This window comes from Loxodonta africana, chromosome 4, assembly GCF_030014295.1.
Source record: "Loxodonta africana isolate mLoxAfr1 chromosome 4, mLoxAfr1.hap2, whole genome shotgun sequence".
Lineage (NCBI taxonomy): Eukaryota > Metazoa > Chordata > Mammalia > Proboscidea > Elephantidae > Loxodonta > Loxodonta africana.
In genome coordinates, this window is record NC_087345.1 from 163,349,027 (window position 1) to 163,366,491 (window position 17,465).

The 17,465-nt window shown below is 35.1% G+C and overlaps 1 protein-coding gene across 3 annotated transcripts in view; it reads right to left on the reverse strand.

The window, feature by feature from the left end:
- DNAJC1 (DnaJ heat shock protein family (Hsp40) member C1) overlaps positions 1–17,465 on the reverse strand; it is a 334,787-nt gene that overhangs the window by 247,536 nt on the left and 69,786 nt on the right. The window contains exon 1 of one of the 3 annotated variants that reach the window (XM_023548868.2): positions 4,801–4,907. The exons of the other annotated variants lie outside the window; for them this stretch is intronic. Coding sequence (XP_023404636.1) covers positions 4,801–4,842 — 42 coding nt within the window. The 5' untranslated portion in view covers positions 4,843–4,907. Of the gene's footprint in view, positions 1–4,800; positions 4,908–17,465 lie in introns of those variants that run through there. 3 annotated transcript variants of the gene reach the window in all.

Below are 17,465 nucleotides of genomic sequence, written 5' to 3' on the forward strand. Positions count from 1 at the left end.
TTCATTATCCTCAATGTGTCTCAAAATATATATATAAAAGAAATATAAATTAAAATTATATTCATATATAGTTCACTCTACATACTTTATACAAACTTTGCTTCATATGACATAACTTTATTTTTTACCTAACCTTCATTAATAAGCTACTAATTCACACTGGGGAACACTGGTGGTGTAGTGGTTAAGTGCTATGGCCGCTAATTAAAAGTTGGCAGTTTGAATCCGCCAGGCACTCCTTGGAAACTCTATGGGGCAGTTCTACTCTGTCCTATAGGGTAGCTATGAGTCAGAATTAACTTGATGGCAACGAGTTTTTTTAAATTCGTATTGAAGTTTCTTTTTTTTAGACATCACCTAACTTTTTAAGTATCGATGAATTTGAGAATATACACACAACCACAATTTTTGCAGAATACCATTCCTGTATTTGGATCTAAATAGATACGTTTTATAAATCAGGGACATTTCACTTAAGACTGTTAACATAAAATTTATATTAAAAACTAAGTAAAATAATAGTTTGATTATAAAAATTAAACATATATTAATTATTTACAAAGGCTTGGCCTTTCATTTAATGTTATTTACCTTTCATATAGTGCTTTATTAAGCACTATAGCTGCTGGAGCTTGGCTGCTAACCCAAGGGTTGGCAGTTCAAATTCACCAGCCCTCATTGAAAGCCCTGTGGGGCAGTTCTTCCCTGTCCTGTAGGGTTGCTGTGAATCTGAATCAACTCAATGTTAACAGGTTTGGTTTTTGGCTTTTATAATAACTACTATAGATTTCCGTATGCTTATCATTATACTTTTAACACACAAGTTAATAAAAATCTGTTAACTACACTACATTGGGCAAATCTGCCGCAAAAGACCTCTTTAAAGTGATAAAAAGCAAAGATGTCACTTTGAAGACTAAGGTGTGCCTGACCCAAGCCATGGTATTTTCAATCACCTCAGATACACATAAAAGCAGAACAGTGAAAAAGGAAGACTGAAGAGGAACTGATTCCTTTGAATTATGGTGTTAGCAAAGAATATTGAATGGACTTCCAGATGGAGGAACATATCTGTCTTGAAAGAAGTAGAGCCAGAATGCTCCCTGGAAGTGAGGATGGTGAGACTTCATCTCACAATACTTTGGACATGTTATCAGGAGAGACCAGTCCCTGGAGAAGAACATCATACTTGGTAACGTAAAGGGCGAGTGAAAAAGAGGAGGATCCCCAATGAGATGGATTGACACAGTGGCTACAACAATGGACTCAAACTTAGCAAGGATTGTGAGGATGGTGCAGGATCTGGCAGTATTTCATTCTGCTGTATGGAGGGCCGCTATGAGTTGGAATCGACTCTACAGCACCTAATAACAACAACAAACTACACTTCAGGAAAAATTATTTTAAAACTAGTTTAGAAAAAGAAATACATGAGAAGTTCGATAGTCTTTTTCAACTGGTTAATTTATTTTTGTCTTATCGACACAAAGTTTACTGTTAATGTTTATAGCACTAATACTAAAAGCACATCTAATGCTCTATAACAAGAAGAAGTTAGTCAATAACAATGTGTCATTGCAGGTTTTGGCACTACTTCAGGGAAGATTAAAAAAAGTAAACGAAACAAACTTTAAATAATAGACATGACATTATATAATGAGAGTATACCAAACAAACCCAGTGCCGTCAAGTCGATTCCGACTCATAGTGACCCTACAGGACAGAGTAGAACTGCCCCATAGAGTTTCCAAGGAGTGCCTGGCGGATTCGAACAGCCATTCTTTTAGTTAACAGCTGTAGCACTGAACCACCTCGCCACCAGGGTTTCCAGTGAGAGTATAGCTGGCTAAAAAAGGAGAAAATGCACCCGCACCCCTAACAACCTAAATGACTATAAAATAAAGGTGTTTTCCTCCACCAAATTAAAGACAGTTTTAAACTTATGTGATTTTAACAAATGACAAACAGGCTTTATTCTTTCTCTTAAAACAAAAAAAAAGTTTAACTATGTAAAACTAACTTGTAACAAGTTGAAATGTAACTGTAATTCCTTTAAATTATTTCATTAGTAACTACTATTACAAGGTTAACACTTACAGACCTTGGTAGTAGCACAAGTTTCTTGATTTGGGGTTTTCCTACCCTTGAAAAACAATGGTCATATTTTTTCAAGTTAATTTCATTACACAACTGAAAGCTAATTTAGTGCAATTATATTTGTTTAGAAGGTATTAATAAAAAAAGGTGACTATAAAAATTTATGAGATGTTTCTGAAACATGTTCCCTTCTTGCTAGAGTCTAAAAACTTAATCAGATAAAGAGCAAATAAAGCAACACACAGCTTTCTGGGAGATTGTTACTACTAAGATGATTAACAAGCAAATTATGTGTATGGTGCAAGTTCAGTTCATTTTATACACATCATGAAATGAATTTGCTTAGCCAAAAAGAAAACTAACTAATGGCTGCTAACACTATTATTAAAAGTTATAATAAAAACTTACTGTCAACTACTCCATTTCAGTGACCTATTTGTCTTGATAGAGAATAAGTAAGAACTGTATTCAAGAAACTGAAAAAAATTAAAACTACCCCAAACCATTTTGCATGCTTCTCATATGATTTTCCAGTAATACATTCTCTTTTAACATAAAACACTTACCTAATATCAAATCTAAACCAAAATCACCCAAGGTTTTCCTTTAATGTTTTGAACCCTAAAAGATCAATTGTAAACCAATAGCACATACTTGTTAAAATGCTTTATGAGGCAGCAGAATTAATCCATGTAATGACACAGTAGTAGAAAGGTAAGAAAAATTACTATTCATGCTTCAAATTTTCTTGTTACTCCAAAAGGAATAGCCACTAAAATCAACAGTGTGCTGAGAACAATCACATCTGTTTTTCTTCTAATGAAAATGACCTCATTTTAATATACAGTGATAATGGATTCTTCATTTGACTATAAAAGGAAAACATCTCGGAGAGAGTAAGAATATTCACTATTTAAAGAAGATTCACTACTTAAAGTATGTTCTTAAAAAAGAATACATAAAAATTCCTAAAGCTTTTAGTTAAATTTTTTTAATTGGGGAATTAAAATGGAATAATATTTATGCTCTCTTAAGAACACAAATGTTGATTGATAACAAGCGTAACAATTAAGGTGCGATATCGATTTTATGCACCTGATTTCTTATTAATAAAATGTATTTTACTAGCTTGTTAGACATGCAAGCTCTTCTAATACAAGACAGAGCATTTTGAATGTATTCAATAATCCACCTGTTTTTCATTCTAAATGCTGCAGAACAAGACAATAGAGTAACAGCTCTCATTTAACGAAGAGCTAATTTGCTAGATATTTACATAAATCTTAAAACCCAGAAGTCTCTTATGTGCAAAGAAATATCTACTAAAAACTTCAGAAAATAACACTAATTTTGATAAAAACCATCGATACGTAGATGTCCCAAACCTACATTATAATATACACATAATATAAATGTGAAAAATACCACATTTTTTATGTGAGCAATAATTACAAGTAATCCATTATAGTTAAGACTACCAATTCTGAAACTCAAAGCTTCTCTCAACTAGTTTAACAGTAAAACGTTTTTCCCTCTGCCAGCCGCATTACTGATAAAGCACTAACTAAAGGACTTGATTTATATAAATTTGTCACTTTTAATCAGAAACCAGTTCAAAAACATAAATGCATATACATACATACTATCTACAGTTCAACCACCTAAAATTGGGAAAAATACTTATGCTTTCTTAAAAATGCCAATGTGCAACTATCATAGGCATAACGATTAACAATACAGATGGTTTTGTTTAATTATAGGGCAATACTGATTTTAAGCATTTGATTTCTTATTAATAAACTGTCTTTTATTTACTTGTTAGATATGCAAGCTCATTCTAATACTAGATAGATACACTCTAAGACTTCAAACATACTTTATACAGACATTAATAATGAAATAGAAATTTAAGATACTTAAATAGCCACTTTTCAAATAATTACTGGACATAGTGAATTAATTTCCCTAATTATAACTGACATATATTCATCCTAAATATTTTCTAATCCATCCATCCTGGATTAAATATATTATGTAAAACAATATAGAGCATGCATCTGGAAAGGTAGAGCAAATATTCTCCCTTAGAAAGTACTGAAGCTCCATCTAGAGGCTTTTCCCCCTATTACTGTCCCTTGCAATATAAGTAATATCACCTAGAAATGTGAATAATATTAAAATGTCAGAAATTTCCTTTGTATCTACCCTTTTGTTATTCATAATGATTCTTGCCCTAACCTTCTTAGGGTAGCTCTAGCTCCATCACTGCCATCAAGTGGTAAAAAACTAAAACTGAACTTTAAAAAAAAAAAATGTATGTATTTTACACCACTCACAAGCACCCCATTTTTTCAGTTTCAGAAATAAGCATGTGCTTTTCTCCTGCACCATTTATTATCTTTTTTAAATTATGGAGAAAATAAAGTTGCCATCTGTTTCTAGAAAATAGCACTATACAATGTCTCTAAATCTGACATTTTTCTTGGTATTTGCAAGGTACATAAAAATACTTTGAATTAAATCTTCATTTAGTTTAAGGATATGTTTTACTATAAGTACAGTTCATAAATTACTGGTAGGGATAGCAATGAGAAACACACACAGAATTATTTCAGTTAATGAGTTTTATAGTACCTTACAGCAGGCATTAAAAGAAAGACGAGATAAAACAATGATAGGACTAAAATTAGTGTTTCCTATTACCTTTAAAAATAATCTGCATTTTGAGAAATTGAACACTTTCATTGTGTACCCTCAGGATGTTGTCATAACAGTGCTTTCCAAAAATGTCTTCAACACCCCAAATTCTGAATAGACAAAGACCAGAATAAGGATTTAAGACTGATTTATTAACAAAAGATAAAATAATTTAACACTGAGGAAACCGAAGTCAGGAATTCAAATAAAAACTACTAAAAATATTTCTTTTTTCTTTTCTTTTCTTTTTTTTTTTAATCAATGGAGACTTCCTGAATTACGTTACTAGAGTTAGGACTGTCAAAGAAACAAAGACTACAACTGCAGAGCCCAGGGGAAAAAGACCAAGGAAATAATGTCTCAGTTGAAGGGACACTGCTCTGCATCATGCATCATTACTCATAACTTTTTTAAATATTAAAAAAAAAATTGTGTACGAAATAGTATGTAGGAATGTAGAGCCACCTTAGCTTCAAAACTGCATTTCATAACTCCTCCAAAATCGCTGAGATGCATATTAATGGGTCATTTTTTTTCTTTTATTTTGGGATACTCTGATTTTAGTCTTTTGATTATATTTTAAAATATTAGGAATTACTTTTTACTGAGAAACTATAGAGAAATTGAAAATTTTGTGGCTTTGTTTATAGATATGAATTTGCGTGTTAAATTAACAACTAAACAATAGTAGCTAACATTTACCGAATTCCTACTATGTGCTAGGTATTGTTCTTTTCATGTGCATTAAATGTATTAAGTACCCTCTCAACGGCTCTATACGATAGGTACTATTATTGTTACACAGACAAGGAAACTGAGGCACAGAGAGGTTAAAACTGACTATAGTCACACAGTGGAAGCCCTGGTGGCATAGTGGTTAAATGCTACGACTGATAACCAAGAGGTCGGCAGTTCAAATCCGCCAGGCGCTCCTTGGAAACTCTATGGGGCAGTTCTACTCTGTCCTATAGGGTCACTGAGTTGGAATCGACTTGACAGCAGTGGGGTGGGGTGGGTAGTCACACAGTAAGTGGTGGGGCTGGATACAAACCTAAGCAGTCTGCCTAGGTAATCCTCACTCTTAACTACTTTCATAAAAAGCAGGTTTTCTCAACCTCGGCACTACTGACATTTTGGGCTAGACAATTCTTTGTTGTGGGGGGCTGTTCTGCGCATTGTAGGATGTTTAACAGCATCCCCAGCCTCTACCGCCCCCACATTGTAACCACCAAAAATGTCCCCCAGTTGAGAATCACTGATTAAAATAATAATTTACATCTGTTATAACATTCCAGAAACAGCTTACCTGAAATGTTTTCTCCAATTTTAAATTACTTACCACAATACAGAATTTTTTAGCCTACAGATAGTTTAGAACAGTAACATGCTTCGAGTCTTAGTATTTAGAGGATGACATGTTATATAATTTAAAAAGCATAATGAGAGGTAAACTTTTAGTAAGAAACAAGAAAATAACAGATATATATCAAAATCAAAAATTTTGAAGGTAGTTACCTCTGGGAAATGTGACTCGGACAAAGTTTGAGAGTATCACCTTTTACTTTATTTATTTTGTACTGTATGAAATTTTTTAAAACAATGTGTTTTTCCACTGAGATTTTTAAAAAATTTGATTGTGCTTCAGGTGAAGGTTTACAGCGAGAGTTAGCTTCTCATTCAAAAATTTATATACAATTTGTTTTGTGACATTGGTTGCAGTCCCTGCATTGTGTCAGCACTCTCCCCATTTCCCTTTTCGCCCTCAGTTCTCGTGTCCATTTGTCAGTTTTCTTGTCCCTTCCTGCCTTCTTGGCTTTGCTTTTGGGCAGGTGTTGCCCATTTAGTCTCTTATACTTGATCGAACTAAGAAGCAGTTCCTCATGTGTGTTACCGTTTGTTTTATAGGCCTGTCTAAACTTTGGCTGAAAGGAAGACTTCAGGAGTGGTTTCAGTTCTGAGTTACCATGGTTCAGGAGCCATAGTCTCGGGGGTTCCTCCAATCTCTGTCAGCCCAGGAAGTCTGGGCTTTTTGTGTGTGTGTGAATATGAATTTTGTTCTAAATTTTTCTCCCACTCTGTCTGGGACCCTCTATTGTGATCACTGTCAGAGGAGTCAGTGGTAATAGCTGGGCACCATCTAGTTCATCTGGGCTTAGGCTGGCGGAGGCTGTGGTTCATGTGGTCCAGTAGTCCTTTGGACTAATATTTTTCTTGTCTTTGGTTTTCTTCATTCTCCTTTGCTCCAAACGTGATGGGACCAATAGACGTACCTTAGATGGCCACTTGCAAGCTCTTAATACCCTAGACATTACTCCCACTAAGTCCTACTCTTTCCAACAAAATTAACTATGGTTATCAGTTTGGCACATATACTTCTAGAACTTTTTTCAATGTAGTTACTTTCATCTATGTGTACCACCATCAAATATAGCCCTTTTGTTGTACTGTAAAAGAATGCATAACTAATGTCTGCTTCTGTCCATTTATGTATTTCTTTGCAGGGCTTTATTGTAATATTCATTTCCACACAAGATATGCTACTTAACACTAATTTTACCAAGCCCTGGACCTAAAACTATAATGGAATTTAAAAGTTTAACCAAAAAATTCTCCATATAAGTATTTATAAATTAATCAGGATGACAGAGCAATGAGTTTTTTGTTTTGCTTTGCTTTCTTCTTCCTTTCTGATGCATTTTTAAAAAATAGCTTTATTGAGTTATAATTTACACACCATGAAAGTCATCTGTTTTAAGTGTACAAAAACCAAAAAACCATCAAGTCTATTCTGACTAGTTCAATGATTTTTAAAGTAAATTTATAGAATTGTGAGACCATCACCACGATCTAGTTTTACAATATTTCTATCACCCCCAAAAGATTCCTCATGCCCATTTGCAGCTAATGCTCATTTCAACTCCTCAGCCCCAAGGAGCTACCAACCTGCTTTCTGTCATGCGGAGTTGCCTTTTCTGAACATTTCATATAAATGGAAGAAACTAGGTTTTTCTGATATATTTAACTATTAGATTTAAAATTATTTTATTTTTCAGATTTAGCTGCTGAAATTCTTTCTAAAAGTTTATCTACCTGTGGTGGTCTAAAAATAATTAACTTCCTTCTTTCATTTTGATAATATGTACTGTTGTAGTACTTAATGATCATCACACTCAAAAGACTACAATTTTTTCAGGATAGTCCATAGGGAAGGTATGAGGAATGAACCTTTCTAGATCAACTCCATTGCATATCCTGACAGTTTAATGGTAAAAACAAAAACAGACATCGAAGATATGAATGTATGATATCTTTGAGATGTTTTAGTTTCTCCTAAAAGTGGAATACATTAAAAAATACTGATGAGGAGTCCATTTAATACAGGTCTCTTAAAATTTGGAATTCCATCTCCATATGGAATTTCACCTTCAAGAAACATTTAGTGTCGCCCTTGACTCCTCTTTGCTCACAGTCTACACCCAGTTCATTTGCAAATCCTGCAGAGCAACCACAGTAATGCTTTAAAACATGAAACAGATTCTGTCAAAAAACCTCTAACAGTTTTCCATTTCATTTAGGTCAAAAGCCAAAGTCCTTACACATCTCATCCAAACCTCCAAAATCCTTAGAATGGCCTTCGAGGTTTCCAGGATCTGGTCTCATTATGTATGATTTCACCTTTGACCACTTTTCCTCTGGCTTTCTCAACACTTCTGTCTGTCTCCTTGATGCTCCTAGAACACATTAGACACACGCCTGCTCATAGCCTTTACATTTGCTTATCCCTCCACTTGGAATGGTTTTCCTCGTATCTCCATGGGTCACTTCCTCCCTACTTTGGGTCTTTGCTCAAATATCATCCTCTGTGAGGACCTCCCTGATTACCCTTCTAAAACTGCAAATCCCTCCCCTAACACAGCCTATGCCCTTCTCTGCTTTATTTTTCACCATAGCATTTTAAAGATCTGATACGATAAATGTTTCACTCATTGTCTGTCACCTCCACTAGAATGTAAACACCTTAAAGGCAGGAATTTTGTCTGTTTTGTTCAATGCTGTACCTCCAATGCTGTACTAGGCAGATAGTAAGCAGCCTATTAAGTACTTGTTAAAGGAATAGTAAAACTATTCCTTCACTGTAAACACTAATATAAGAATACCAATCAATTATTAAGACTTGCCATTTCTTAAACATTCTTCAAAGATGGACAGAGCTCTAATTTCACCCTAAAGTATATTTTATCCATCTAGGATGCAACTGAAGCCTACTACTTATACTACTTTATTATGGTGTTGGTGAAGAATATTGAAGGTACCACGGGCTATGAGAAGAACCAACAAATCTGTCTTGGAAGAAGTACAGCCAGCACGCTCCTTATTAGCAAGGATGGCAAGTCTTCATCTCATGTACTCTGGACATGTTATCAGAGGGACCAGTTCCTGGAGAGGAACGGACATCATGCTTGGCAAAGTAGAGGGTCAGCGAAAAAGAAGAAGATTCTCAATGAGATAGTCTGACACAGTAGCTGCAACAATGGGTTCAAACACAGCAACGATTGTGAGGATGGTACAGGACCAGGAAGTGTTTCGTTCTACTGAACATAAGGCCACTGTGAGTCAGAACAGACTCGATGGCACCTAACAATAACAACTTTATTACTAGGAGTCCCTGGGTGGTGGAAATGGTTAACGCACTTGGCCCCAAGGCTGGAGGTTTGAGTTTACCCAGAGGCATATCGCAATAAAGCCCTGATAATTTACTTCCAAAATATCAGCCACTGAAAACCCTATGGACCACAGTTCTACTCTGACACACATGGGGTAACCGTGAGTCAAAATCAACTTGAAGACAACTGTTTTGTTCTATTTATCACTGACTTATTTTTTTTTGCTATGTTCAATTTAGCATTGAAAATAATTCCTATTATTCCACCATCTTTTAAAATTATTCAGTTTCCTTATTCATTTTAATAGATGAGAAAAGTAAGATATCAAAAATAGATCATAAGACAATTGAATGGTAAATGAGGCTTCTAATTTCTAACACAATTTTCTCTCCAGTTAAAATTTGATTTTCCTTAGTTTTCTTGTTTTAAAATAATATGGTTTTAAATTCATGCAAGAATCAGAGTAAGTGGTTCCCTGATTTAATCCTGCTTTTCATTAAGGACCAACCAATCAGTTGAAGACATATCAGTTTTGTTCAAGTGACCAAACTACATCCTACTAACTACAGCTATTAAAGAAAACTGTTATCTAAAAATCTGCTTCATATAATTGTGAACACTGTTATGTATAATAGCAAGCGCTACTGAGTAGCACATATCTTAGTTTTGTCATTTTTAAAAAATTAACTCAGAAAAATTTTGCCTTTAACTGGGTAGCTTATCCTTTTACATTTAATGCATTTAAATATATTTGAATTTATTTCTACCTATTTTCTATGTTCTGGTCTTTCCTCTTCTTCCTCTCCCTTCTTTCCATTTTTTGAAATGAGTGTTTGTTTTTAACTTCTTCTCCGTACATTCTTCCCCACCCCAGTTCCTCTTATTGTTAAGTCACATGCTCTGTCTATTCGTTTAGTGGCTACTCTAGTTAATCTGGAGCCCTGATGGTGCAGTGATTTGAGAGCTACACCTGCTAACCAAAAGGTGGGGAGTTAAATCCACCAGCCACTCCTTGGAAGCCCTATGGGGGAGTTCTACTCTGTTTTATAGGGTCACTAAAAGTTGGAATCGACTTAATGGCAACAGGTTTGATTCAGTTTTCTAGTAAATTTTAAATGTATATTAAATTTAACAATCACTACAGTTACTTGATATCTTTATCTGCCTCCATAAAAATAAAACAACCTTAGAGCATTTGAACTGTGATTACTTCCTTCAAATTTACATACTGTTGTTTTCCAATATTTCAATTCTAGCCTATTTACTCTCTCCACAAATTAGTTGTCTTTCTATATAGTCAATGTTTGTTTAGGGTTTACCTACATATTTATCAATATGTTTGCTTAGTATTCCATCTTGCATAGCAAATATTCCATCTGATAGTCATCTTCCTTCTCTCTAAAATATACCCTTTAGTATTTGCTTCAGAGAGTCTATTTTTGTTATTTATCAAGAAATGTCTTTATTTTGCCCTTTTTCTTGAAAGTTTCACTGAGTATAGAATTCTAGAATTCTAGTTTTAAGGTTATTTTTTCTCAGTGCCCTGAAAAGAATTCACTCTTTTCTCTACTGCTGCTACTGAGCAGTCTTCAATCTGTCTGTCATTCCTTTGTAGATAGATAATCTGTCTTTTCCCTCTGGTTGCTTTATAAATTTCTCTCTCATTCTCCTGCACTTTTATTACGATATTTCTACTGATTATTTACTGAGTTTCTTAGAAGTACTGGTACTTTGCAACAATTCCGGGAAAAAAAAATCTCAGCCATTATCTTTCTAAATATTGTCTCCTCATTTTCTCCGTTAAAACCTTCTGGGACTCCAATTATATACGTCCCCTATCTCTCACATTTTCCATGTTTCAACCTATCAAATTTCCATCTCTTTGTCTTTCTGAGCACAATTCATTTTCCTCTGATCTCTCTTCCAGTTCATTAATTCTTTCTTCAGCTGAGTCTAATCTGCTGCTTTTCTGCCATTTGCACTATTTTTTAACTTTTTACTTTGAAATAATTGTACACTTACAGAAGAGTTTCCAAAAATAGTACAGTCTACATATACTCTTGCTTCAGTTGTCCCTAAAGTTAGCATCTTATATAACCATAGCACAATTATTGAAAGCAGAAAATTCACACTGATACAATACTATTATTTTCAGATTTATTCAAATTTTGCCAACTGTCCCAAAATACCATAATTTTCCTAGTCTGGGGTCACACATTGCATTTAGTTTTCATGTCTCTGTAGATACTTCCAATTTGTGGGCAGTTCCTCAGTCTTTCTTGATTTTGACATTTTTAAAGAGTACTAGTAAGTTATTTTGTAGAATGTTCCTCAATTTTAGTTTGTCTGATGCTTTCTCATAATTAAATCGAAGTTACTCATCTGTTGGCAAGAATACCACATAAGTAATACTGTGTATTCCTCCATGCATCATATTAGTGGGTAAATGATGTTAATATGTCTTTTTACTCATAATGCTAACAGTGATCATTTGGTTGAAGTGGTATTTGCCAGGTTTGCCCACTATAAAGTTACTATTTTTCCTATTAATATCTTCTGGGAAGATACTTTCTCAGCACATTTTTGCCAACTAATTTTAGAATCCACTGATAATTTTTGCTTTTAATAATTATTACTGTGGCAATTGTCTGGTTGTGATTTTCTATTTTTGTCATTCCTTCTACATTTGTTAATTGGGATTCTACTGTAAAGAAGAGCTATGCCTTATCCCCTATTTATTTATTCAGTTATAGTCAATTCTCATTATTATAAAGTTGCCAAGAACACTCAATTACCAAATACTGAACCACTGCTTCTAGGGGAAAGATAGGGTTAGGTTTCTGCATGTCTCTGGTCACATTTTTGTCAGCCAATCAATATATAACCTTGTTTTGTATGTGTTTCTGTTTAAAAAAAAAAAAAAAGAACTTATTTAATAGATATTGTCAATTCATCAACATTGAACTCATGGCCAACAGCACTATAATTCTGTAACACACCAGGCATTCCTTCTTCAGGCAAAACACAGAAATGTCACACCGGACTTCTGTTCAAAAGCCATTGCCAAAACCACATCACAGGCAAAACCACCCTTCAAGAAAGTTGGTAACTGTTGTTTCCAGCTTGGCAGCCATGTATCCACCATTATTTAGGAATTTTTTTAAATTAAAAAATGACACACTATATATGCCATTCTTTAATTATAAATGCATGATATTTGAATAGTTTTACATTACACTAATAATTAAAGTTCAAACAGAAAAAATTTTCAGAATTTTTACCCAGCCATTTGCTACCGTAATTTAGCAATACCTTTTCCTCTGTACAAGTTACTATTTCCTTCAAATGTAGAGAAAGTAATAAAAAAAAAAAATTTTTTTATACATAAAAAGCTCAATAAAAGTTCCCCATGAAACTAAGTAATAGCTAACATGCATTAAGTTGTATATATTACATACATCATATCATTGAAACCTTATAACCAAGTTATAAGATCAGGGCTGCTTACAACGAACACCAGAAGAGAAACTAGATAACTGGGAGCTCCTAAAAATCAAATACCTATGCTCATCCAAAGGCTTCACCAAAAGAGTAAAAAGATTACCTACAGACTGAGAAAAAGTTTTTAGCTATAACATTTCCCATCAGCGTCTGATCTCTAAAATCTACATGATTCTGCAAAAACTCAACAACAAAAAGACAAATAACCCAATTAAAAAATGGGCAAAAGATATGAACAGGCACTTCACTAAAGAAGACATTCAGGTAGCTAACAGATACATGAGAAAATGCTCACAATCATTAGCCATTAGACAAATGCAAATCAAAACTACAATGAACTGACTGAGACTAGAGGAATCCCAGCGGCCATGCTCCCCAGACCTTCTGTTGGCACAGGATGGGAACCACCCCTGAAGACAACTCATCAGACATGAAAGGGACTGGTCAGCGGGTGGGAGAGAGATGCTGATGAAGAGTGAGCTAATTATAACAGGTGGTCACTTGAGAGTGTGTTGGCAACTCTTGTCTGGAGGGGGGATGGGAGGATAGAGAGAGAGGGAAGCTGGCAAAATTGTCACGAAAGAAAGACTGAAAGGGTTGACTCAATAGGGGGAGAGCAAGTGGGAGTACGGAGTAAGATGTATGTAAACTTATATGTGACAGACTGATTGGATTTGTAAATGTTCACTTGAAGCTTAATAAAAGTTAAAAAAAAAAAAAAAAACTACAATGAAATTGCATCTCCTTCCAACAAGGCTGACATTAATCCAAAAAACACAAAAGAATAAATGTTGGAGAGGTTGTAAAGAGACTGGAACACTTATACACTGCTAGTGGGAATGTAAAATGGTACAATCTCTTTGGAAATCAATTTGGTGCTTCCTTAAAAAGCTAGAAATAGAACTACCTACCATATGATCCAGAAATCCCACTCCTTAGAATATATCCATGAACAGATATATGCACACCCATGTTCATTGCAGCAGTGTTTACAATAGAAAAAGATGGACAGAACCAAGGTGCCCATCAATGGATGAATGGATAAATAAATTATGGTATATTTACACAATGGAATACTACGCATTGATAAAGAACAATGATGAATCCGTGAAACATTTCATAACATGGAGGAACCTGGAAGGCATTACGCTGAGTGAAATTAGTCAGTTGCAAAAGGACAAATACTGTATGAGACCACTATTATAAGAACTCAAGAAATAGTTTAAATAGAAAAGAAAATATTCTTTGATGGTTATGAGAGTGGGGAGAGAGGAAGGCAGAGGAGTATTCACTAATTAGACAGTAGACAAGAACTATTTTAGGTGAAGGGAAAGACAACACACAATACAGAAGATGTCAACACAACTGGACTAAAGCAAAAGCAAAGAACTTTCCTGAATAAACCAAATGCTTCAAAGGCCAGTGTAGGAGGGGCAGAGGTTTGGGGACCATGGTTTCAGGGGACATGTAGGTCATTTGGCATAATAAAATCTATTAAGAAAACATTCTGCATCTCACTTTGGAGAGTGGCATCTGGGCTCTTAAATGCTAGCAAGCGCCCATCTAAGATGGATCAATTGATCTCAACCCACCTGGAGCAAAGGAGAATGAAAAAACACCAAAGATACAAGGTAATTATGAGGCCAAGAGACAGAAAGGGCCTTGTAAACCAGAGACTACATGAGCCTGAGACCAGAAGAACTACATGGTGCTCGGCTACAACTGACAACTGTCCTGACAGGGAACACAGCAGAGAATCCCTGAGGGAGCAGGAGAGCAGTGGGATGCAGACCTCCAATTCTCATAAAAAGACCAGCCTTAATGGTCTGACTGAGACTAGAAGGTCCCCGGAGGTCATGGTCCCCAGACCTTCTGTTAGCCCAAGACAGGAACCATTCCCAAAGCCAACTCTTCAGACAGGGATTGGACTGGACTATAGGATTTTTTATAGAAAATTATACTGGTGAGGAGTGAGCTTCTTGGATCAAGTAGACACATGTGACTACGTGGGCAGCTCCTGTCTGGAGGGGAGATGAGAAGGCAAAGGGGGACAGAACCTGGCTGAATGGACATGGAAATACAGAGTGGAGAGAAGGAGTATGCTGTCTCATCAGGGCAACTAGGAGGATATAGCAAAGTGTATATAAATATTTGTATGAGAGACTGACTTGGTTTGTAAGCTTTCACTTAAAGCACAATAAAAAAAAAAAAGATCAGGGCTACTTATCTCATAGATAGGAAAACTAAGGCTTAGATGGCATCAATGACTTATCCAAGATCATACAATTAGCAAACAGTAAAGCAACCCAGCTCTGAGCTCTTAGTCACTATGGTTTAAAATACACATGTGCCCCATATTTTAAACTCTCTAAATTCAGGATGCATCTTAACATTTTTGGAATTTTACAACTGCTGCTGTAGCAATATTAAGTTGTAATAATGAGGTAGTTGCCATTCCTTATGCATGCACAAACCTTCAAGGTTCCAGCACCAAAAGTTACAGAACTTGAGTTGAAAGAAAATCCAAGAGACAGTACTAAGAACACTTTATTAATTCCTAAACTCAACAATTGTAAAAAGAGGGGGAGAGTGGGAGAAATCAGATGTATTTGGCAACATTTCCAAAGTAGGCTAGTTCTACATAATTGTAATATTGGCTTAAGAATTGGGCACCAAGAGTTCTAGATTCTTGTTAGAAATACTATGCACAGAAGAACTCCATGTGGAAAAATTGAGCATCCATGACTGACTCAAAAACTGATTTGAAGAATTGGATTCTGAATGCAAAGAACTTCTGCAATACTTTAACCAATTTATTTCACATATATTTTCATTTTTAGGTATGTGTAAGAGTTATAAATAATAAAATTTATTTATAACTCTTACACATACCTAAAAATGAAAATATACTCTTTTGGTATATGTATAAAAATTTTAATTGGTAAAAGTTTTGACGGCCCATTTTCCATTTATGCAGTGTCACGGATTGAATTGTGCCCCTCCAAAATATGTGTCAACTTGGTTAGGCCATGATTCCCAGTAGTCTGTGGTTGTCCTCCATTTTATGATGGTAATTTTATGTTAAAGAGGATTAGGGTAGGTTTGTAATACCACCCTTACCAAGGTCACATCCCTGATCCAATGTAAACGGAATTTCCCTGGGGCATGGCCTGCATCACCTTTTATCTCTCAAGAGATAAAAGTAAAGGGAAGTGAACAGAGATGGGGGACTTCATACCACCAAGAAAGCAGTGCTGGAGCAAAGCACATCCTTTGGACCCAGGGTCCCGCCATAGAGAAGCTCCTAGTCTGGAGGAAGACTGATGAGAAGGCTGAAAGAGAAAGAAAGCCTTGCCCTGGAGCTGACACCCCAAATTTGAACTTTTAGCCTACTTTACTGTGAGAAAATAAGCTTCTTTTTGTTAAAGCCATTCACTTGTGGTATTTCTGTTATAGCAGCACTAGATAACTAAGACATGCGGTATACAATAGCGTCACATGCTATGATAGCAAAAACTGTTTACTATATAATTCACTATAAGACACCCTATTATTGAGCTTCAGATATAGCATTAATGAAATCATTCTCCCATGCCCCATTGCCAAAACCCATCCTCTGACCAGAAAATTATGTATTATATAAGACAAAATTTTGATGATTAACTCCTGTCATAGCATTGGCTCTTTCCCAGTTTTTTTCAGATTCATAAAAAAAAGTATAATGTTTTTTCTGCTACAGAATTTCCAGTTTACTCAGTTCCTGATTTTCCTTATGCCTGAATCTATATAAAATTTTTAAGACTGGAAGAAACAATTAAAAATATTTTAGGCATTAAAGTTACTTTCTTAAATTGTTGCTGTTACCATGAAGATTTTTAAAATTTCACTGACTTCTATTTGTATTTCTTGCTATTCAGCATTATAGTATATCTAAGTTTTCTTAACTGGGCAGCTTTATTACAAATGAAAGTGAAAAAAATAATGTAATTCAAAATTATATCAATTTAATTTTGTACTATCACATCAATCACTTGCTGAAAGTGAACAAGACTTGAAGCACTTACTGATGAAGATCAAAGACCACAGTCTTCAGTATGGATTACAACTCAACATAAAGAAAACAAAAATCCTCACACCCAGACCAATAAGCAACATCATGAAAAAAGGAGAAAAGATTGAAGCTCTCAAGGATTTCATTTTACTTAAACCCACAATCAATGCCCACAGAAGCAACAGTCAAGAAATCAAATGATGCATTGCATTGGGCAAATCTGCTGCAAAAGACCTCTTTAAAACATTAAAAAGCAAAGATGTTACCTTGAAGACTAAGGTGTGCCTGACCCAAGCCATGGTGTTTTCCATTCCCTCATACGCATGCAAAAGCTGGCAATGAATAAGGAAGACGAAGAACTGATGCCACTGAATTACGGTGTTTGCAAAGAACATTGAATATACCATGAACTGGCAGAAGAATGAACAAATCTGTCTTGGAAGAAGTACTGCCAG